Genomic DNA, 21763 nt, shown 5'->3' on the forward strand with positions numbered 1-21763 from the left:
CTCCACCCAGCCCCCGCACCCCCCAGCAGAGTCCCTGGGCAGCACAGTAAAGACGCCTGGGTTGGAAATCAGTGTGTAAACTTTAAGGAGAACGGGTCTTTGTTTTCCTGTCCGTTATTGTCGGGTGGTTGTTCACAGTCAGGTGGTGGTCAGGTGTGTGCATGGGTGCGTGCGTGCGGGTGTGCGTGTGCGTCCACTCCTCGGCCTCGGGCCCCCCGCGCGCCCCTGCCCGGCTGCCCGGGCCCTTCCCCGCGTGCCCCCCGCCCTTCCCCTCCAACCTCACCAGGGAGGAGAGGGTCACAGCTTCTGCTGGGCCGAGACCCCCTTCCAGTAATCGAGGATGTCGTGCAGGTCCTCGTCCTTGGCGAACTGGACCTTCTTCCGCAGGGCGTGGCCCGCGGCCATGTACACTTCCTCCCGGGGGTGCTTCTTGTAGGGCCGGAAGCGCTCCCAGATCTTGTGCGTGCTCTCCGAGGAGTACTCGGGGCTGGAGGAGTACCCCGAGTAGTAGTGTCTGGGCGAGAGCTGCGAGTAGGTGGAGTCCCGCTTGGAGCGGGTCAGCGGCTTGAGGAAGGACACGCGCTGGCTCAGGCTGTCGGCGCCCTCCTCGTAGTAGAGCGCGGGGAAGCTGTGCCTGTGCTCGCTGCAGTGGTAGGCGGGCTTCACCTCCAGGTGGTGGACGCTGCCCCCGCCGCCGCTCCCGCCGCCCCCGCCTCCACTGCTGCCACCGCTGCCGCTGCTGCCCGTGGGCACCAGCGGGAGCCGGTCCAGCGGGCTGTTGAGGGGGCTGCCCTTCTCGATGTACTTGGAGTCGCCCTTGGCCAGCCCCGCCGAGGCCGGGTGGTCGGGCACGTCCAGGCTGAAGACCTTGGCGCTCTTGATGGAGCCGCTGGACGAGACGCTGCAGGTCTTCCGGACCACGGCGGCGTCGGCGCTCAGCTGGCGCTGCAGCGGGTGGTGGGAGCTCTCCTTGTAAGGGGGTGAGAGGAAGCTGGGGCGCTCCAGGGCCCCAGGGGCCGGTGCCGAGGAGGCTGCTGTGGCTGCGGGGAGGGACTGGCACTCAAAGGCCAGCTCGGGGTCCCCGCCACCGCTGCTGCCACCCCCCAGGAAAGAGGCCGAGTCCAGCTTGAGGGCATCGATGCAATTGTTAATGATCTGGTTGACCTTGTCCACCTCCTTGGCAATGGTGGAGATCTCAGCGGCCGAGCCCTGGCCATTCTCCAGGTCCGGGAGGTCATCCTCAGGCCGGGCCATGCCATCTCCACCTGTGCCGGTGCGCACCTCCATGTAGTTGCCCTTGGTGGCCACCTTGGGCGTGTCCAGCCCGGCCTCCAGACCCTTGGAGGTGGGCAGCTTCTCCCCGATCATGGAGGGGATGGAGGACATGCGGGACACGGGCAGCACTGGGGGCTCGCCCAGCTTCTGGGCAGCGTGAACGATGGACCCGGCCTCCACGTCGGCCCCGTAGCGCATCTCCAGGATGGTTTTCTTGACCTTGACAGACTTCTGCTTCTCCTCCTGCATGCGCCGCTTGCGCAGGCAGTAATAGACAGCTCCCAGCACGATGACCATGCCGAAGAGGCAGCCCAGGATGGTCATGATGTAGTGCGTGGTGGTGGAGGTGCTGGGCGCCAGGTCGCCCGGGACCGGGTCCCGCGTGGTGAAGGCCAGGCAGGTGTGGTTGAAGCGGCGGCTGTTTCGCAGTGAGGTCACGCAGAAGGTGTACTCGGTGTGTGCTCGCAGCTTGTCAAGGGTGACGATCTCCTTCTTGTTCTTGAGCGTCATGACGTCGGAGATGTAGCTGTTGTTGTACTGGACCAGGACGTACATCTTGCTGTAGGGGTGCGGGATGATGACCACCAGGGTGGCCGAGGTGAAGGTGACGTGGTGCAGCTTGATGGCCGGCCCCGCAGACGCGTCTGTGGTGGACGAGGCAGGCGGCTCCACCGAAAGGATGTCATCGGGGTTGAAGCCTGAGTTCTCATCGGGCTCCCGCTGGGCGTCGGTGGAGTAGGGGGTGGGGTGGCTGGCAGGCCGGGCGGGCAGCGAGCCATTGCGGCACTTGGCCTGGAGCACGGTGATGGCGTTGAGGCTGTGGTAGGGCCGGGGCACCAGCAGCGGGTAGCCAGCAAACTCGCGGGGGGACTCGCACTGCAGGCGGTCGTAGTTCTTGGTGACATTGTTGAAGACCACAAGCCAGGTGAGGAAGCCAAAGAGGTCACACTCGCAGCTGAAGGGGTTGCCGGCCAGCTCGCACACCATGAGGCTGGCCAGGCTGGCGAAGGTGGCCCCATCCAGGCGGCTGAGGCGGTTGGAGGACAGGTCGATGCTGATGAGGCTCGGGCACTCAGAAAAGGCCGCAGGCGTCACCACCTCGATGAGGTTGTGCTGCACGAACAGGAACTGCAGGCGGCCCATGCCGCGCAGCATGCCCTCGGTCAGGTTGCTGAGCTTGTTGTAGCCTAGCTGCAGCACCTGCAGGCTCGACTGGCCCAGGAACGCGCCGTCCTCGATGTAGGAGATCTCGTTCTTGGTGAGATTGAGGTCGGTGAGGTTCCCGAAGCGGTTCAGCGAGGAGTAGAGCACGGCCTTGAGCTTGTTCTCGTTGAGCCGCAGGTCGTGCACGGTGCTGTTGATGTGCTGCGGGATGGTCTCGTAGGGCGGCTGGTTCTGGCTGCAGATGGCCAGCCACACATACCCCTTGTCGCCCTCGATGAGCCAGCAGTCGGCGCGCACGGCCCCGGGCCGGCACACGCACAGCAGCGCGGCTGCGCACAGCCCCAGGCGCAGCATGGCGCTGCCCGCGGCCCCTCGCAGGCCAGGCCTCGGCTCAGGGCGGGGGCACAGAGGGCCTAGCAGCTGGAGGCTGGGGGTGGCAGCACAGTCCTCCCTGTGGCTGCCACCATCTTGGGGGCGACCCCCCGCGCAGGGGCCCCAGGTGAGGCAGGCACCGCCAGAGCCAACTACCTGGGGCTTTCTGGGGCACCACCAGCAGATACTGGGCACCAAGGCCAGGCAGGGGCCAGCGGTGCTGCGGGCCCCACAGCCTGCTTCCCGCGTTGCTCTTCTGCCGGGAAAGTGCGTGGCTCTCAGAGCTTGACTTCCTCTCCCTCCTCCGCCTCCGCCTCTCCTTTCTCCTCGGGTTCTGGGCTCAGAACTTCAGACGATTCCCATGGAAGGCTGGAGAGTGGAGCTCTGAGGGGGAGCAAGTGAGACAGGGGCAGGAAGGAAGAGACCCATCTGTCACCTGGTTCCTGAAAGGCAGCACCGAGAGGGGGGGTGACAGATCAGTGTGGGGGCTCAGAATGGCCCCTCAAATTCCAATGCAGGCCCCCCAGTCCCTTCTCCACCCCCTCCCACAGGGCAGGGGTCCTCTATGCCAGCAGCACTCTGGGGTCCCTTACATAAGAGGAGAGTGTGGTGGGTGCCAAGAGAGGGAAGAGGGAGCTGGGGGCCAGGAAGGAGGGAGGAGGGACAGAGTCTGAGGACAGTGGGTACAGAAGGGAAACTGGCAAGGTAACAGGCCAGGGGCACATACACACTCACCCACCTCCCCACACAAAGACAGACCCCCATGCCCCACGTGATCCAGACTCCACACACACACACACACACACACACACACACACAGGTACACAGACACACAAGCACGCCCAGTCTTGTGTAGGACAAACGGGCCGTGCACACACAGCCACATACCCAAGCAAGCACCCTCCAATCCAGATAAAGAATTAAGAAGCCCAGCAAAATGCCTCTTCTCCTCCATGCCCAGAGATAAATAATTCATTTGTTGTGTAACCGCTCTTGTTCCAAAAATAATTCCCTTGTCTTGGCTCCCATGGGGGAGGGGAGCAGAGCAGCATGGCTATGGGCCCCCCAAGCAGGGGGATTCGGGGGTTGGGGTCTCCTGCAAGGGAAGGACATGGGACAAGCTCCTCTTACAGACAGGAGCAGAGCTGAGGGAAAGAGAGGGCAAGAGAGGGAAGCCAGACACCCCCCCAATCCCACTTCCTCAAAGATGGGGAAAGGGGAGGAGCCCTCAGGCAGGCAAAAAAGCCAAACCAAAGACCTCCAGAATAAAGTGATCAAAGCCTCGCCAGAGAGGGGCAGGGAGTTGCCATGAGTCATACAGCACAGCCTGGGCCAGGATCAAGGCTCCTGAGGCAGCAGAAATCAGGAGGCCTGGAGCCCCGTCCACTGGGCCCAATTAGGTAGATCAAGAGCACTACCAGTCTGTTTCCACATCCATAAAGTGGGGACCAGGTCCCTGCCCAGCCATCCGGTGGGGGAAGTAAGGCAAGCTGGGCTGCCCATGCCCAAGATGCAGATGGGCAAGGAGGACAGTGCACGGCTCAGAGCCTACAGACCCTCATTTTCCAAGTGGGGAAACTGAACCCCAGACCAGGGGACACTTGTTTCGGTGGCCTGGCAAGCCAGACGTGGCCCCTCAGCCAGATGGGGCTCCAGCCCCCCTCTCCCTCACCCCTGCGGTCTCTCCGCTGAGGGAAGGGCCCAGTGCTCCCCCCTCTGCCCTGGGCAGTGGCCAGGGGTGTGAAGATCAGGCAAGAGAAATTCATGTTTGGATAAAGAAAGCCAAAGGCTGTTCATGAGAGCCACCTCTGTTTCCTGTCCTCCTGGGAAACTCCAGGAAGGAAAACGCTTTGAGAAGAAATGTTAAACCTTTGTCTTTAAAGCAAAATCAATTTACAGCCCTAAGCTCCAGAGGCCGCTGGAACAGAGGAAAGGGTGGTGGGAGGGGAAAGAGTTCAAAGAAATGCAAGCAGGCAGTTTCTGTTGCGGTGGCAGGTGGCTAGGGCGTCCAGATGACCACTCAGATTAAAGGCTAACGGGGTCAGAGGCTGTGACCATCGGGACCTCCAGAAGAGGTGGCCTCACGCCTCCACATCCCCAGCAGGACCGGCCTTGGCTGAGGGGCCAGACGGGGTGGGGGGGCACCTGGAGGCAGCGGGCAGGAAGGGGTGTTGGGGCAGCAGACAGCATTTCTATCCCTGACTGTGCAACGCAATCTTGAGGCTGGAGTTGGAGACCTGGGCTCCTGTTCAACGTGGCCTCTGGCTCCTGGGGGACCCCCTGGCCAGTCCCACCCTTCTGGGGCCCGTTTCTCTCTCTCTCTCTCTCTCTCTCTCTCTCTCTCTCTCTCTCTCTCTCACACACACACACACACACACACACACACACACACACACACACAGAGGCAGTGAGGCTTTACTGGAGGAGGCCGAGTCCCTGCACTTGCCCTGTCAGAGAGCCCTCCAAACACAGCTCCTCCAGCAAGGAACGTCTGGGGACCACATTTGTATGCAGGTGCACTCGCAGGTGTGCGCTGGCTCAGAGCGCCACTGCAGGGGTGTGCTGACGTGCAAGTAGATGGATGTGCGGGCAGGCGTAAGCACACACATACGCCCGTGTGCACAGGCTATGCGGCCGCGAGACCAGCTACAGGGGTACCCGAGAGTGAACACGGGCATGTGTGTGGGGCATCTCGGGGAACACAGGCAAACGCCTGCCTATATGTCGACACGGTAAACATGTATTATGTGCACATATGTGTGCACATGTGCAACTTTAGCTCCACAGAGACCCCCCCACCCCAACCCCATCCTCAGATCTGAATTGCCTAAACCAGTGCGCCCTCAGCCAGGCCCGGGGGCTGTTGGGCAGAGCTGAGCTGAGTTGCTGGAGCCTTAGGACAGCCCAGGCCATGCTGGGGGGGAGGGTATGAAAAGGCTGAGGGGGAAGGGAAGGGAGTAGGGACCCAGGCTTGTGGTGGAAGCTAGTCCTGTCCCATCTCGTCCCTTCCCAACCCCCACCTCAGCCACTCTGAGCTCTGTCCACCTGAGTGCTCAAGGTGACCCTGCCCGTGGCCCTTTCTCCCACTCCTCCTGGTCTCTGAGACAGCTCAGTCCAGGGTCCAGCTCCCTCCACCCTCACTCTCCCCTGTGACTCAGATGGAGCAGGGAAAAGGGTCTGCCATCACCCTGTCCCGTGTGTGTCAGCTACCATGTCCCTGTCCTTGTCCCTGGGCTGCCTGCCCACCACCCATGGAGGCCTGACGCAGCCAGGGAGGGGGGACCGCAGGCTTTGAAGGAGCTGACAGCAGCGCTTGGCCCCCAGCCTGCCGTGCACCCACTCACGGTGCTGGCCAGAGGTGATTCTCCTGGGCCTGGGACTAGGGTCCTGAGGATCACGCCCGTCCCCTGCTCAGTGAGTGTGACCCCCCAGCACACACAGTAGTGGGAGGAGCAGGATGCTACTTCACACACACCTGGGGGCAGGGGAGAAAAGGGAAGGAGGTGAGGGAGCTGCAGACGAGAGGTGAGGACTGAGGACTGAAAAGCAAAAATATGGAGGCGGCCGAGCAGAGAGAGAGGAACAGAGGTATGTCTGAGATAGAGGGACCAATGGCCCATAGCGCAGCACAGCGAGGTGATAGATGGGCGGGGGTAGAGGAGAGGACACAGCGCCAGCTGCCCACCCACCCACCCAGGGACAGGGAGACCGATGAGCGCTGGGCCTCGCTGAGCCGCTGAAATACAGCCTGTGACCAGCTCGGGGAGGGGAAGCAGCAGGAAGCAGCTGCTGGAAGCAGAGGCCTTTTCCGCCCAGGGCCTGGGTGGTGCCGAGCCTGGCAGGGCCGGCTGAGGGCGAAGTCTGGGCCAGGACGGTGTCTGGCAAAGCACAGTGCTCCTGGCTGACCTGGCCTGCAGGGACCCCTCCCCATCCCTCCAGTCCCCACTGTGCCCGCCCCCCCCCACAGGTGTGACGACAATGAGTGGGGCGGGTCCAAAGGGACCCACTAGCACCTCTCTAAGGGTCCCTCTCTCCTACCACAAAGAAGGAACGTGGCAAAGTTGGGGGGCAGCATGCCATCGAGGGATCTTGGGGTGGGCCCCAGTCTAGCTGGCTACATACCACCTGATGTCCCTTCTCATGGGGACAACCTCGGATAGAGAGGAAGGAGGCAAGTCAGCAAGGCCCAAAGGAACTGAGGGGCAGAGCTCAGGTGCGGGTCTCACTTCAGAGTGGGCACAGCACAATGTCTGAATCACTCTGGGCAAATGGCTCCCCCTCTTTGGGCCTCAGCAACACCGTCCCCCAGAGTCAGCGGCCGATGTCTGTACCCTTCCTCTCCAGGTGCCACAAGGTTCAGTACCCCTCTGTGGACTCAGAATCCCAGCTGAGGAGTCCTTGTTCAGGCCGCTCCCAGCCCTTCTCAGAGGGGAAACTGAGGCCAGGACTGGGGAAGGGACATGTACGCTGGTGGTAGGTCAGGCCCAGGACCCAGTGTGGAAGTGACAGATTCTGATCTGCCAACCTCGAATCCCCTCTGGGAGCTAGCTACTGCCTTGACGTGGCCCCCCTCGGCTAACCCGGGACACAGGGCATGAACCTGTGCCTTTGTCCATGAAGTGGGCTGAGTAATTCCCACTTCTCAAGGCTGCAATGGGCTAATGTGCACCTCACCACCCAGGGCTGCTCCCCTGGGCTCCACGTCCTTGGCCTCCCCCTCCCAGGGCCAGGTGAGAGGATGAACAGGGTGAGGTCTGCCTGAGTGTTCCTTGGCTGAATGGGGGAGAAGCAGGAGTTAGCAAGGAAGACACAGGGCTGGCCAGCTCAGAAACTTTGGGCGAGTTGAAGCCCTCTCCAAACCTCAGTTTCCCTACCCGTGTGGCAAGGTGAGTGCCACCCATCTCTCAGGGCTCCCACAAAACTCCAGGACATGGTGGAGACAGATATCCCCTGTGCAGAGCAGGGGGTCCAGTAAATGCACCGCTCAGGCTTCTCACAGGGCCACACTCCTGCGGGGACACTGGAGGGATCCAAGGATAGAGTCGAGGAGGCAGTCCGTGTCCCAGCCGCCCAGGAGCAGGGACATGAGGCTGAGCCAGGGAAATCTCATTTGCAGCAGCTGATAAGCCCTGGCATGGGCTCTGCCCTAGGACAGGCTGGCCAAGGCTCCCCGAGGTGTCACCACCACTGGCTATGTCAATGCCATTACCCAGGATCAGGAGGACTGAGGACTCCTGGTACCAGCCAGAACTCCCAGGGCAGGGGGCCACCTCTCTTCTCTCTGCTAGAAGCACAGCACCAGGCCAGGGGTCCCGGAGATGGGCTATTAACTCTGCCCTTCAGGACAAAGGCTGCCCCCCCCCCCCCCCCCCCCGGGCTGGACACTGGGTCTTGTGTCTGCCTCCTCCTCATCAGGGTTCCTCAGACAGGCTGCTTTGGGACTTGATTCCTTGTCTCTAAAATGGGATAACTATGCCTTCACCACTGAACTGTCTAGTAGGTGAACTGTTTGGATTTCAGGTGCAATGAGCCCCAGCTGCAGGGCAGAGATAAAAATGCATGGATGTTGGAGGCAGAGGGTCCTCCGATTGAATGCTGAGCTGTGTGACATAGAGCATATGAATGAACCTCTCTGGGCTTTAGTCTCCACACTCGTAAGGTAGTCATGGCTATCCTTTACCCAATGTCTCATCTGTGTCTGACATATATGTTCCTTAAATCTTATACCACCCTGCATGGCTGGCACTGTTAGTCAGCCTCATTTTACAGATGAGAAAGCTGAGGTTCTCTCCTCCCCAGCTTCCTCTAAATAGCTGGTCCCATGGCAGGGACTGGACATGCATGGGCTGTCTGGTGGATTTCCTGCCCCTTGTGACAACACTCCCCTACTTATTAGGAAAGTGTGCAGTATGGATTGTGCATAAGTGGAGAGAGACGTCAATTTTTCCATCAAGCAGGAAGTGCTTATTCCAGGCCAGCTATGCTCCTCAAACCCCAGGCCCGCTCTCACCTCAGGGCCTTTGCATGTGCTATTTCTCTGCTTGGAACGCTCTTCCCCCAGTATCTGAACAACCCATCATCTCATTCAGGTCTCTCCTAAGCTGCTCTCCCCAATCCCACCCTTCCCTGACACCAAATCTGAGATGACCCCACTGTCCACTCAAGCCTGCCTTTGGTCCATTGAGAGCACTCAATGCCACCTAACATCATTTAGTTCTTTATTATCACACCCTCCCCAGCCCCCATCAGGGGGGTCAGGCATGTAGCATGTGCCCAGGACATGATGTGTAGAATGAGAGCTCAGGGCTAGGGACAGGGTGTTAAATATCAGAGTGGCCCCTCTTCTTGTGGGGTGCTCATGTTTAGCCCCATGAGCCCCCTTATGTTTCCCATTTCACAGGTGAGAAAACAGGCTCAGAGAGGTGCCATGATCTACCCAAGACCACACAGCCAGGAACCCAGAGAGGCCTGAGCTCTTATAACTGCCTGACTTTCCAGAATCCCTGCAGAGGTGATTCCCCCCAACTTACATACCTCCAGTGACAGGGATCTCAGTATCCATCTGAAGCTACTTATTTACCTCTTGACCAGCTCTGATTGTTAGAAATTTCTTCTTATATGACAAAGCCAAACCTGGCTTCATACCTGTTTCTTGGTCCCAGTGCTATCTAGAGCCACTGAGAACACGGCCAGTGATCCCCCTCAAGGCCCTTTGGATACTTACTAACCTGTTATCTCCTGCCCCTGAAATCTGCTTATTCAAGGTACACAGCCTCAGGCCCTCCACTGCTCCTTCTATGCCACAGTATCGAGTCCCCCACCCTTGGGTCCAGCTGCCCAGGGTCATGCTTGCTGCCAAGGTCCCTCCTAAAAATGTGTCACCTGGAGTCAAGCATCAGTGCCAAAGTGGTCTAGGCAGTGGCAGGCACCAGGGGCCCTCTGCCTCCATTGGTGTGACACCATGCCTGTTAGAGCAGTGAGAGTGTGCCAGCATTGTGTCCTTGTCCTGTTGTCCTAGATGTCAACACACTCCCTTCACACATACCACCAGGCAGCTCCAATGTCCTCAGGACGCCCTGTTTGGGTTTCACCCGAGGTGCTGGGTGTCTGTCCACCCCCATTCACTCACATCTTGTTAGTCTCAGGCCTTTGTGCCAGCTGCTCCACATCTCGGGGGAGCTGGGTTCTGCCCCTCGATACCCAGCACCGGCTCCCAGCTTCATGCCATCCTGCACTGGGCGAGCAGGCCACATAGCCATGTCACAAGGAAACGGGAAACGGCCTGCAGCTCTCCCCCGGGGCAGGTAGGGCACACTGTCCAACCAGCTGCACACTCACCCACGTTCCCTATACATCCGCAGTGTTTACTGCACACCTACTATGTCCTCGGCACTGCACTGAGCTCCAACTTACCCGGAAGAGCTCAGCAAGAAGACCGCCTGAGCAGCAGAGGCAGCTGACAGTAACTGGGTTTGCAAGGCCTCGATGTACTGGGCACTCAGCTCCGAGCCCAGTGAACCCGGCCCAAGAAGGGGATCGGGCTAGTGCGCAGTGTTACAGGCAGTTAAGACACAGTGGTGGCTGGCTCACTGTGTGACCTTAGCAGGTCAATGCTTTACCCCTCTGGGCCTCAGTTTCCTCATCTGTTCAAGGGAGAAGAGCTGTGTACATGTGTCTCTGCTTTACTGGGCCCACCCCAAAGCCCTCTGTAAACTGCCTACTGGGTCATTCCCCATGCACTCAACTGGTCCCTGGGCCTCCCCTGCTCCCAGGGGTGTCACATCTGTCATTAACACCTGTGCTGTGTCTAGACCTCAGTGGAAGGAGGTGGGCAGGAGGATGGAAGGGTTTTTACCAAAAGGCCTGGCCTTGGGAAACCACCCAGCAGGCTGACAGGAGAGGCCCCAACACTCACTCTGTGGGAAGCTCTTCACAGACAACCCGGGCCACACGGCCCACTCCCTGGCACCCACTCCCCAGCCCCAAGCAGCCCAGAACCCACCCCACCCACCACCTTGATAGAGCATGTGATCCTCCTGCCCACAGCCAAGGATGACCATATTAAAAGTCCATCTTCTACTCCCATCCCAGGGTCATCTCTGGCTTTCCAAGAATCCTCTAGGCTATTCAGATGACTGCCTCCCTGACCTGACCCTCCCCCTCCCCAAGCTGACCCCTGTCCCCCTACCTGACCCCTGCCTCCTCACCTGGCCCACTGCCTCCCGACCTGGTCCCTGCCTCCCCACCTGATCCCTGACCACCCACCTGGCCCCTGTCACCCCACCTGGCCCCTGCCACCCCATCTGGTCCCTGTTGGCCTCTTGGCCGTGGCTCCAGCAAACCCCAGGCCCCCACTCAGCTGTGGCCCCGGGCACTACTCACCAGTCTCCACTGGACCCGCTCTTTCACCAGTGCCTGCGCACGTGCGGCTGCCTCTGCCTGCATGGCCTCCATTCATTCATTCAATAAACATTTATGGAGCACCTACTATGTACTAGGCGCCAGCTAGGCCCACCCTCCCGGCTCTGCCTCTCCCACCTGCTCCTCCTCCAGGGCCCCAAGGGGTGAACATTTCCCTGCCTTCCAACATCCTCAGGGCTGTCCCAAGGCAGAGTGGCGGATCAGGGGCCCACCAGGAGAAGTGGAGGCTCCGGGTGGCAGAGAGTGCGGCCCACTCAGAGGCAGCCTGGGGCAAGATGAAAACAGTCCTGCGCTTACGTGGGCTGGGCCTAAGCACACCTGGCGTTAACTGGTTTAAATGCTCAGCACAACCTTATTATTCCCACTTTACAGAGGTGGAAACTGAGGTCTCACAACTGCTACACAGTGGCTTTGACCCTCCATGGCATCAAGCTCTGGATCAAGAGATGCCATGGAATCCTGTTCCATCTGAATAGTCGTTTTTAGATTTTTATTTTTTTTATTAGCTGCCAAAGTTGAAAACTTGGGAGATTTTATTTTTAAAATCCCCATTTCTGCAATCCACTGAAAACCCTGGGAGACATGGCTTCCCAGAGTCTGCAACCCATCAGCAACAGAGCAGGTGTCACCTTCCCCGGTGCACCCACCTCCTGCCCACCTCTCTGGCTGAGGTTCCCACCGGAGTTTTCAAAGCCAGCAATAGAGGAAACCCCAGAGTGGGGACAATGAGTATCCCACCCTGTGGAAGGGATTCCATGAGCCTCCCTGTCTGGGGCACACGGGTACCACCATGCCTGCCTCACTGGCTTGGTGGCTCTGGGCCTTTTTGGGGGGCTCTCTGATTATGAGTCTGGGGCTCAAGAGTTCTATGATGTATCTATAATTCCTTGGTCCTAAATGTCTACTGAGTTGCCTCTGTGGGGACCATTTCTATGGAACTTCAAGCTGCCCTGACCAGTCCACAACCCTCACCGGCTAGGCTCCAAACAGGCCCACTGGGGTAGGAACCCCAAACCAGGGGAGCACCCATATAGGCCCCCAGACATGCCTGTCACTCTGTGGGGCCCCTGGCTCCCCAACAATGCTGCTTAGGTTGCTGGGTTAAGTCTGGGGCTCCTATTGGGGTTAATGGCTTACTCATTCCCAAATACAATTCCCACCCCATCAGACACTGCCAGCAGCCTGGGCTGAGGTTCTAGGAAGGCTGGTGCGGACACCACCAGGCCTGAGGCCTAAGGCCGCAGCTGCTGAAGCCACACCCCGGAGCAGGGCCTGCAGTGCTAGGCTAGGTGGGGGGGGTTCTGGGATGGCCACAGCCTTTGGGTTCTCCTTGCTCTGCTCACCTGAGACTCCTGCCTGTCTTCCCCACTGCTTCTCCAGGCCCCATCTAGGGCCACAGTCCATCACACCCCCAAACCAGGCGGTCACATGGGGTTGCTCTCCTGGCAGTAAGACTAGTTTCTCTGGAGTGGAGGGGGACCCGTAGAGGCCTGCAGCTGTGGCATCAGAGAACAAGGAAGCTCTGTCCCTACAGAGGAGCCCCAGAAATGCCCAGGGGCTGGCCAACCCATGACTGCTGGCTGCGCAAAAACCATTGCTCGGGACACATGGCCACCAAGTCAGTGTGGCCAATCCACGGAGACCAGCCCTCCCTAAGGCTCTCCTGGAGGGGTGGGCCACAGCCAGCTCAAATCCCAGCTCTGCCACTGAACCACCAGCGTGGCCCCAGCAAGCTACCTCTTTCCTGAGTCTCAGTCTTCTCTTCTGTAAAATGGGACCAGAAAGGCACTACCTCAGAGAGTGGTAGAGTGAACAGCTACAGAGCAGGATCTGGCACACAGTAAGTGCTCACTAACGTTAGCCGCTGCTGGTACGGTTATGGGGCCTGGGTCCTCATCGCCCACTGATGTGACAATGGCAGCAGCAAAGGGACGAGGCCTGGCCCCTGACAGCGTCTCCCTTCCATTCTTGAGGGCAACAGCTCTCTTCGCCTGTCCCTGGCCCTCTCATAGGTCCAGCCCCACAACGACCTGCTCGACCTGCTCCCCACACCCTCTTCGGCCTGGGCCCCAGCCTCTTTTTCTCCCCATTGCCGAAGCACAATGGCTGTTATAATTAACGGATTATCTCAGTGCGACAGCTGTGGTCCTTTGAAAATTGGGTTGAATAACAAGATCCTGGCGTATGGTAATTTCTTTTCATCTCCTGCTCCCTCTTTCTCTCTCCCTCACTCCAGCCTTGTTATGCATGCAAATGTTTTCTCCCCTTTCCCCTCCTTCTCAAACACCTTCCTCCAGATGGCAAGGGGACAGACTGGGTCTGCTTTCCTTACCAGTCTGCTTTCTGGTGAGGAGACAGGTGGGAACTGCCCCGCCTGGGCCCCTCCTCTGCACCTGGCCCTGGAAAAAGTGCCTGACACAGGTGACTTCTGTCATTTCCCCACCGACCTGAGTCCTGACCCCTTCCTACCAAACCATGCCCACCCTTGAGAGGGACCAACGCTTCGGCTTTCCTGCCAAGCTGCTCCTCCTGCAGCTCCCCTGCCTTCCCTGAGGTCCTGGTCCCAGCCCTCTCTCTCTCCTACTCCCCCCACGCCCCCAGCTCAAACCCTCCCAGGGCGTCATTTACCAACTTCCATGTGCTGACCATGCCCAAACCACTGTATCCCTGCTGCTTCCTTCCTGGCACCTGACACTCTACCCATCCACGTCCACTAATGGACTGACCTCCCTCACCTGCCCACTCCCCACCACTGCGTCTGTCCCCCATTCCCTGGCCAGCAAGAAGCACCCGCAGCTGCCCAGCTCCCTGCACCTGGAAGGTCTTTGTGTGCCCCCACCCACTGCTGCTCTGCTCCGGCTTCCTTCCCCCGCCCCAAATGAATTTCTCAATTAGCATCCTCACTGGTCTCGGCCTCCAATCTTACCACCCCTTCCATCCATCCTCCACCCTTCAGAGGACGAGCAAATTCTAAAACGTTAATCTGAGCACGGCACTCTCCTGCTCAGAAGCCTCCATTGGCTCCCTACTGATCTGGGAAAATTCCAACAGCAGACGTCAGAAGCCCTGATCATGGGGTCCTGTGGAGCTGGTTCCTGCTTTCCTCTCCTGCCCTCCTGTCTCCCCCACCAATTAAAATGGTCGAGGGGGTCCTCCTGCGCGTTCCCACAGCCCCCTGGGCTTCCTCTGTCGTAACTGGAATCATAACTGCTGCTTTTACACCTAGACTGAGTTCTCCCAGGAAGGGCCCAGCTTCTCCATTAGAGCCAGCGCTGGGCGCCCAGTAGATGCTCAATACATATCTGTTAATGACTGAATGAAAGAGGCCTGCTCTCTCCCTTGATAGGTAAGGAAACCAAGGCTCAGTAATTAATGATTTGCTCAAGATCACACCGTCTGTGCAAGACAAACCCAGGATTTGAACCCAGGTCTGTGATTCCAATGCCGGTCTTTTCCACTCCCTGGGGAGGGCTGTGGGGGTCGGTTTCTGCACAAATCTTAGGGGACTTGAACCAAGATAAGAAGTGATGAGGAGATGGGGCTCCCTACCCAGGCTGTCACTGCCATGACCTTGAACTAGCCACATAACTCTCAGGGCCTCAGTCTGCTCATCTGTAAAGTGGGAAGGAGCCCAGCCTCACTCCCCATCTCAGAGGGTAACTGTGGGGGTAGAAACTCAGGTCTTGGAGAAAGCCCAGACCTGCTAACATCTGAGGGGTTCTCCCTCCTCTTCCCCCTCCAAATCCATCTGCAGTGCCCCTGACAGGCACTCCTCAGAGCTTGGGACCTTTCTAGAATGGGAGATGCCACACAGGACAGAGATACCCCCCTTAGTGAGCACTAGTGGGAGAAGCATGGGGGGTTGGGAAGCCAGATCATGACCTTGGGCAAAAAGCTTCCCTCTCTCCGCCTAGGCATTCTCGTCTTGGGGGGGGCCCTTAATGCTCATTAGTTTGGGTTACAGTGGGGACTCCGTGTAAAAAGCTTGCAGTGCAGGCACGACCATGGCCACAAGCTTCTACAGCAATGTGACCCTGTATTCCAAGGAGACAGGGAGAAGGGCACAGGACAAGCAGGACCATCTGTTCTTGACTGTCCATCCTCAATAGCCCGCAAAATAGAGCTCCCACTCCAAAGGGTAGCCATCGGGCCCTTCCCTTCCTCTCTAAGCTCATACCCCACAACATCTCCTTGCAACCTACCGAGTTGCGGGGTTGCCCATCTGCATGGCCTCTGGGCCTTTACTCATGCTCTTTCTGGGGTGCCATTCCCACACTTCTCCACCCTCTGCAGCCCAGACTGCATATCTCCTCCTCCAAGAAGCCTTCAGGGATTTCCTCTCTGCAGGGAGAGTGACAGCCTCCCTGCTCTGTCCCATCCCCTGGCTCCCTCCCCATGGAATCCTGGAAGGATCCTAGAGACTATCTCCCCCCACTTCTTCCCCCCTGTTTTACAGATGGGCAAACTGAGGCACAGACAAGGGACAGAAGCTCTCCAGGGATGCACTTGAACCCAGGTATCTCTGCTGCTTCCAGCCCTGCAGGCAGCTTCTCTCCTGGCTCTGAGCTGTTGTTCAGCCCTTGCCTGTCTTCTCCAAGCCCCCCAGCCCGGAGCTACCTGAGGCCGGGACCCCGATCTTCCTCTCTGCTCCCCCACCCCAGTGCCTAGCCTAAGGCCTGGCGCATAGTAGGCACTCAGTAAATGTCTGTTGAATTGAATTGCGCTCAGGGCGGCCAGTCGTCTCTGCTCTGTAAGAGAAGCATAGAGTTAGTGGAGCTGTTCCCATGGCGACAGGGGTGGGAACCAAGCTGGTGGGGTGAGGAGTCTGGCCTCCCAAGGACCCTGAGGGCCCTGGGAAGGAGATGGAGTCTGGGAAGCTGGAACATTCGGACTTAGGTGAGTCCGAATTCTAGCCCAACAGGCAGCATGGCCCTGGTAAGTCATGCCGCCCCTAGGGCCTCAGTGGCCTCATCTGTCCAGCGGAGATGACACTCCAGTCCTCAGGGGCTCTGGGGACTGCTCATGACGAAGACTAGAAGAGACATGAGGAGTGTAAACAGTGACTCCAGCTCACAAGCACTGAGCACTCAGAGGCTGACCCACAAAGTCGGGTGGGAATTGCGCCCAATTCTACAGATAAGGAAACTGAGGCTCGGAGGGGGGTGGCTTGCCCGAGGCCACGCAGCCCATGCACTCGATGCCATGCTGGATACACGGTCTCCCTGCAGAGCTGGCGGGAAGCGAGGCATGACAACAAACCCCAGACAAAGCCGTCGAGCCCACCAAAGGCTGCTCCGGCCCAGGCCCAGGCCGGGGCGGTTCTCCAGCAAAGGGCCCAGCATGAGCCCCAGGGCTATGAGGGGAAAAGTGAGAAGCCACGTTCTCAACTTCCCCATGGGGATGAGCTCTGATTCCAGAGCCCCCCGAGGGTTCAAAGCCTTCCTGAGATCCACAGGCTGCAAAGGCCCGGGGCGGCCCCGTGTTAATATAGATCAGCAGAGACTATAAATACGCAGCAAGGTCAGCACGCCCAGGCCATGCCTGAGGAGCAGCCCAGGGGTGCTGTCACCCTAGCCCTGCCCCACAGCCCTTTCCCCTTGGGCCTTGGTTTCCTCCTCAGTCAGCAACATGCTAATACCATGACCACAATGGCTCAGGTTCTTCACCCAACAGCCTACAGTTTCCTGACCCAGTCGGGCCGACAGGAGGGAGGCCCTCGGGCCCCAGCCAGAGGCCCGGGGAGGCAAAGAGAAGGGTGCAGCACTGGCTCGCCCTGTGTCCTCCCGGGACAGCCAAGGGAAGGGCTTGGCTATGCCTCTGCTCGCTGGCCTGGAGCTGGGAAGAGGCAGGGGAAGGGGCCTAGACCCCAGCCATTCACTCATTCACTCCCTCAATCATTCCAACAACCATTCTTTCAGCCCCTCCTGCTGGGAGCTGAGGACTCACAGCCAAAAGACACAGCCTCAGTGGGAGCTGTGGTGGGGAAGACGCAAGATAAACAAGCCCCTCTCCCCAGCCCTGCCCGCTGTATCCAGGCAGGGCTGTCCTCTGACTCCCGTGGTCCATCAGAGCCTGCATCAAGCAATCCTGGTTTCACACCTGCCTTCTGCCTGACGGGGACAGGGACAGGGACGGTGGCCTCACTCACCCTGCACACCCAGGACCCAACACTGCACCCAGGAGGTGCTCCATCAATACTCATGGGCTGAAAGGATGACTAAGGCATCATGAAAGTGTAAAAGGGGGCACCAGACACGAGGCTGGGGTGTGGGCCCAGGGTGGGGGCCGCGGGGGAGGTGGGGATCTCGTTGCACCCAGTACCAACTGTGGCCTGGCCCACACACTTAATACACAACAGCCATGTTATTACACCCACTTGAAGGATGAAGAACCTGAGGCTAAGAAAGACTAAGGGACATGCCCAAGAACCCAAAGCTACCAAGTGGCCCAGCACCCACCGCTCCCCAGGAACGAGACAGGGCTGGTATATACAAACTCCAGTAGAGATGCTCTAAGCATCACGGGATGACGTTTGCAGAGCCTGGGACTCCCCAGTGACCCAGCACAGGTAAGGGTCAGTGTCCTATTTTTCTCATCAAAATCTCAAAACAGCCCTGACTGGGCAGACAGACCCTCACTGGACAGGTAGAGAAACTGAGGCTGTGAGAGGTGATGCAGGACCACTCCCAGGCCCAACATACTCCAAAGGCCTTTTCTGGTCTGTGAGTGGAGGGGCCCTCCTGCTGACTGGGGGTTCCACCTCCAGCCCCTCTGAGGTTCACGGCAAGGGGTGTAGACATGGGCCCAGGCCCGACTCTGCCCCTGCTGGCTGGGTGACCAGCTCTCTCTGAGCTCCAGCTTCCCCAAGGCCCATCTCCTCTGCCCTACCCCAAGCAAATGCTGCAAGGAGCAAAGGGGTAGACTAATGAGGGAAAACCCCCCTTACAAACTGTAAAGTGCGGCCCGCACTTAAGGGAATTGAATTGTTACTGTTATACTTTCCTTGGTCTTCCTCAACCACTTCTCTGCCTTCCTTCCTAGAAAGGCTATGACAGCTACCAGAGGCTCGGACTGTGCTAAGGACTTGTCACATATTTTGTCCTCAGGATCCCAGGAACCAGGTACTATTTTTATGCCCACTCTGCTGATGAGGAAATTGAGGCTCAGAGAGATTCAGTGACTTATTCAAGATCACACAGCAAGAAATGAGAGCCCTTTGCCATGACACTGGACATGTGCCCCCGAGCGTCTGTATATTCAGCCCTTTGTGGCGCGGGAGACCTTGGGTTCATTAATGCCCACCTGCTCCCAGGTTATTCGACTTCCCAGACCTATGCAATATTCATATTTCCATCAGCAGCAGCTCACGCACTCCTTTCCAAGGCCTTAGGAAGCCCCATTAATCATTCAGACACACCTGCATATTCATTAAGTTCCGAATTAATACAGAGTCCCTTATTGCTTTCGGCCTGCTGCCTGCATTAAAGGCATTCGGCTTCATTCATTATTAAACTCCCCTGATAAATGATCACATTCCTCCTTCACAGAAAGGGGCAGTGCCCAGGCCCCCAAGCCAGCAGGTCTGCTCCCAGCACCAGCTGCTGTGTGACCTTGAGCCAGGCCCTTACCATCTCTGGGCCTCCTGTATGTTTACCTGGTAAAATCATGCAAAGGACAGTCTCTAAGCACCTCCCAGTCTCCTCAAAGTCAACCCTGTCCCATCCTTCTGCCGGCTCCAGTGTCCCTTCCCTGCGCTTAAGTCTCTCTTAGACTCACACGGCCCTCTGTTCTCCATGACACAAAAGCCGATCCTCCCTGTAGTTTTCCTGATCCTCCCCACCCGGGACCGCCACTCACATCACACCTGGGCCTAGGCTTTGCAGCCTGTGGACCTCGGGCCCTCGCACCAGCCCATCATCTCAAGGACATCATCTGTCCCCGAGCTAAGCTGGTTCGGCAGACCATGACATGTCCCAAATCAGAGAGGCCACTGACCCCACTACCAGCAAAGGTGGGCTCCAGCTGCAATACAACAACGATGACAGCAACAGTAATAATAACGGCGCCCCGCATGTACCATGCCCCAGGCCTGTGCTAAGTCCTGACTTTCCCATCTTACTTGGAACAACCTCCACTCTACAGATGGGAAAACCAAGGTCAGCGAGGTCCAGGCCATCTCCCCAGGAAATGCTGGTGCTGGCTATAAACGGGTCTCCCACAATCACACATGCCACCGGGAGGCAGCACACTCGGATGCAGTCTTGCCCTGGCTCCATCCTTCCCTGATGGTTCCTCTGTGTGCCAATCCCTGCTTAATGGAACCGTGGCCAACACAGAATGGATCCCCCATTCCCTGGCAGACACCCTGATCAATCTCCATTATGCCTGGCGCTGAGCAGAACCCGCGAATGAAGCGTGAGAATGCCACCGCCAGCTTCGCCCTGCGGGCTCTGGCCTGCCTTCCGCCGCCACTCCACACGCCTCTGCGTGGCCGCTCACCACCAACGTAGCAGGCCAGGCCACTGCCTCCTACAAATGCTGGGTCTGAGGCTTCACTCTCCAACCCAGTGGCGGTGTGACTGTGGGCCCATTACCAAACCTCTCTGTGCCTCGGTCCCACCACCTGAGTCACACCTGACTCCGCTCTCTGCCTTATCCCTCATCTCCAATCCATCCCGACACCTGCCCAGGCCACACACCTGTGTCCAAGCCACCAGTGGGTCTTATCTGGATGGCAACCACAGCCTCCCAGCAACTCCAGGCATCCCCTGGGTTCCTCCTCTCCCCTCTGTTTGGTGGCCGGACAGCCTCTCAAAATGCCATCTATCATGCATCCACTGAAGGCTCCGTGCTTAAAGCCCTTCCAGAAGCTTCTGTGGCTCCCAGGCTATAGCCTTGAAGATCAAGGCCCCACAGGACCTGACCAAGCCGCCCGCTCCAGACCCTTCCTCCTGCTTTCTCCCCAGGGCAGCGCCTCCTCTCCCACAGTGAATCTCCCCATTCTTGCCCGACCCCATGATGGGCATCTGTCCTCCCACCATTGGGCCACCCAGCACGCACAGTGTGCTCCCTGCTGAAGCTCAGGCCCCACAGCACATCCTGTCAAGTCAAGACAGTAAACGCGGGGCTGTGGTCAATGCCACAGGGAACCTGGTTGATTGTAATGAAGATCTCACCAAGCTTCATCTGTGTGCAGACACAGCCCCCCACGTAACAGGAGGACAGTCATCAGACCCGTTTCTCAAATGAGGAAACAGAGGCTCAGACAAAGTGGCCTTCCAGTCACTGCTGGTAAGGGGTGAGGCTGGGCCACCAGCCCTCCCATCTGCACCTGTGCACAGAGCACTCACTGCATTGCCAGACCCTAATAAGCGTTTTACATTAATTACCTCATTCAACCCTCTCTACAGCCCTGTGAGGTGGACACTATTATACCCATTTGAAAGATGAGGAAACTGAGGCCTAGGGTGGTGAAGCCATTTGCCTGAGGGCACACAGCCAGGAGGTGGAAGAGCCTGAGACATACCAACATGTAGCTATGGAGCTATTCATCCCTCCTCTGGGCTCAAATCTCCTCCCCAGGCCCTCCGCTGCCACGACGCTCTGGGTGACAGGCCTTGCCTTTGCTGACTCCCTCACCATCCGCTCTGTGGCAGCAAGGACTTGAACCAGGCCCTTCCCGTTCAGGGCTCTGGCTTCTATCTGTACAAGAACGGATGAGACACCCTGGGAGTCCCCTCAGTGATGGCACATTACCCACATGCCTTTGGGCTTCCTATGCACGAGGCCCTGGGCTGGTCTCTGGCCTGCAAGGGACCAGCAAGAGGTGGGAAACCCAGGGCAGGAAGGGGCAGAGAGCATATTTGGGGTTCCAGTACAAGCAGGGTGCAAGCCCCTGACTGCTGTCACCACGAGCAGCACCACAAAGCCAAGAGAAGGACAGAAGAGAGGCCGAGGGTGCCACTAACCCCCAGGCACCCAAAGCTGATGGTTAACTGAGAGGGCTTAACATCCTTGAGGACCTGCCGCCACCCAAGGGGCTGGGAATCCCCAGGGGGCTGCAACCTGCCAACCAGATATTCTATGCCTAACACCTGCTGCATGCCCAGCCCAGGGTACCTGGCACCAAGTAGAAGTGACAAAGACGAGCAAGGAACTCCCTGACCAGGAGGAGACTCAGGCAAACGGAAACCTAGTGCACACCCACTGGAAATTGTTGCTATTTAAGGAAACCCTCCTGCAAATTATTTTGTAAAATAAATAACCAATCTCTAATATCTCTTATAAAATATTTAAATTATGACAGATTGGGATTGCTTAAAGTAAGGTAACACCCCTGGCCTTCTGGGTGCTTTATCTTCACACACCCACACTGAAGGTGGGGGCCACAGCCAAGTCCCCCTTTGTCCCTACCCTCAACATGGGGAGACCAGCACATAGCAAGTGCTCAGTAAATTCTGGTCAAGCAAACTCCATTAGCACATTCATTTCCAAAAGTGAACAGAATCCCACCAGGACCTCTGCTGGGCCA

The 21763-nt window shown here is 58.3% G+C and overlaps 1 protein-coding gene across 2 annotated transcripts in view; it reads right to left on the reverse strand.

Annotated features, from left to right (window-relative positions):
- Positions 1-297: 297 nt before the first annotated feature.
- ELFN2 (extracellular leucine rich repeat and fibronectin type III domain containing 2) overlaps positions 298-21763 on the reverse strand; it is a 47115-nt gene continuing 25649 nt past the window's right edge. For both annotated transcript variants that reach the window (XM_087813991.1, XM_016222612.2), the window contains one exon: positions 298-3254. In XM_087813991.1, coding sequence (XP_087670117.1) covers positions 298-2793 — 2496 coding nt within the window. In that variant the 5' untranslated portion in view covers positions 2794-3254. The remainder of the gene's footprint in view (positions 3255-21763) is intronic.

This window comes from Miniopterus natalensis, chromosome 2 (genome assembly GCF_054644295.1).
Source record: "Miniopterus natalensis isolate mMinNat1 chromosome 2, mMinNat1.hap1, whole genome shotgun sequence".
Taxonomy (NCBI): domain Eukaryota; kingdom Metazoa; phylum Chordata; class Mammalia; order Chiroptera; family Miniopteridae; genus Miniopterus; species Miniopterus natalensis.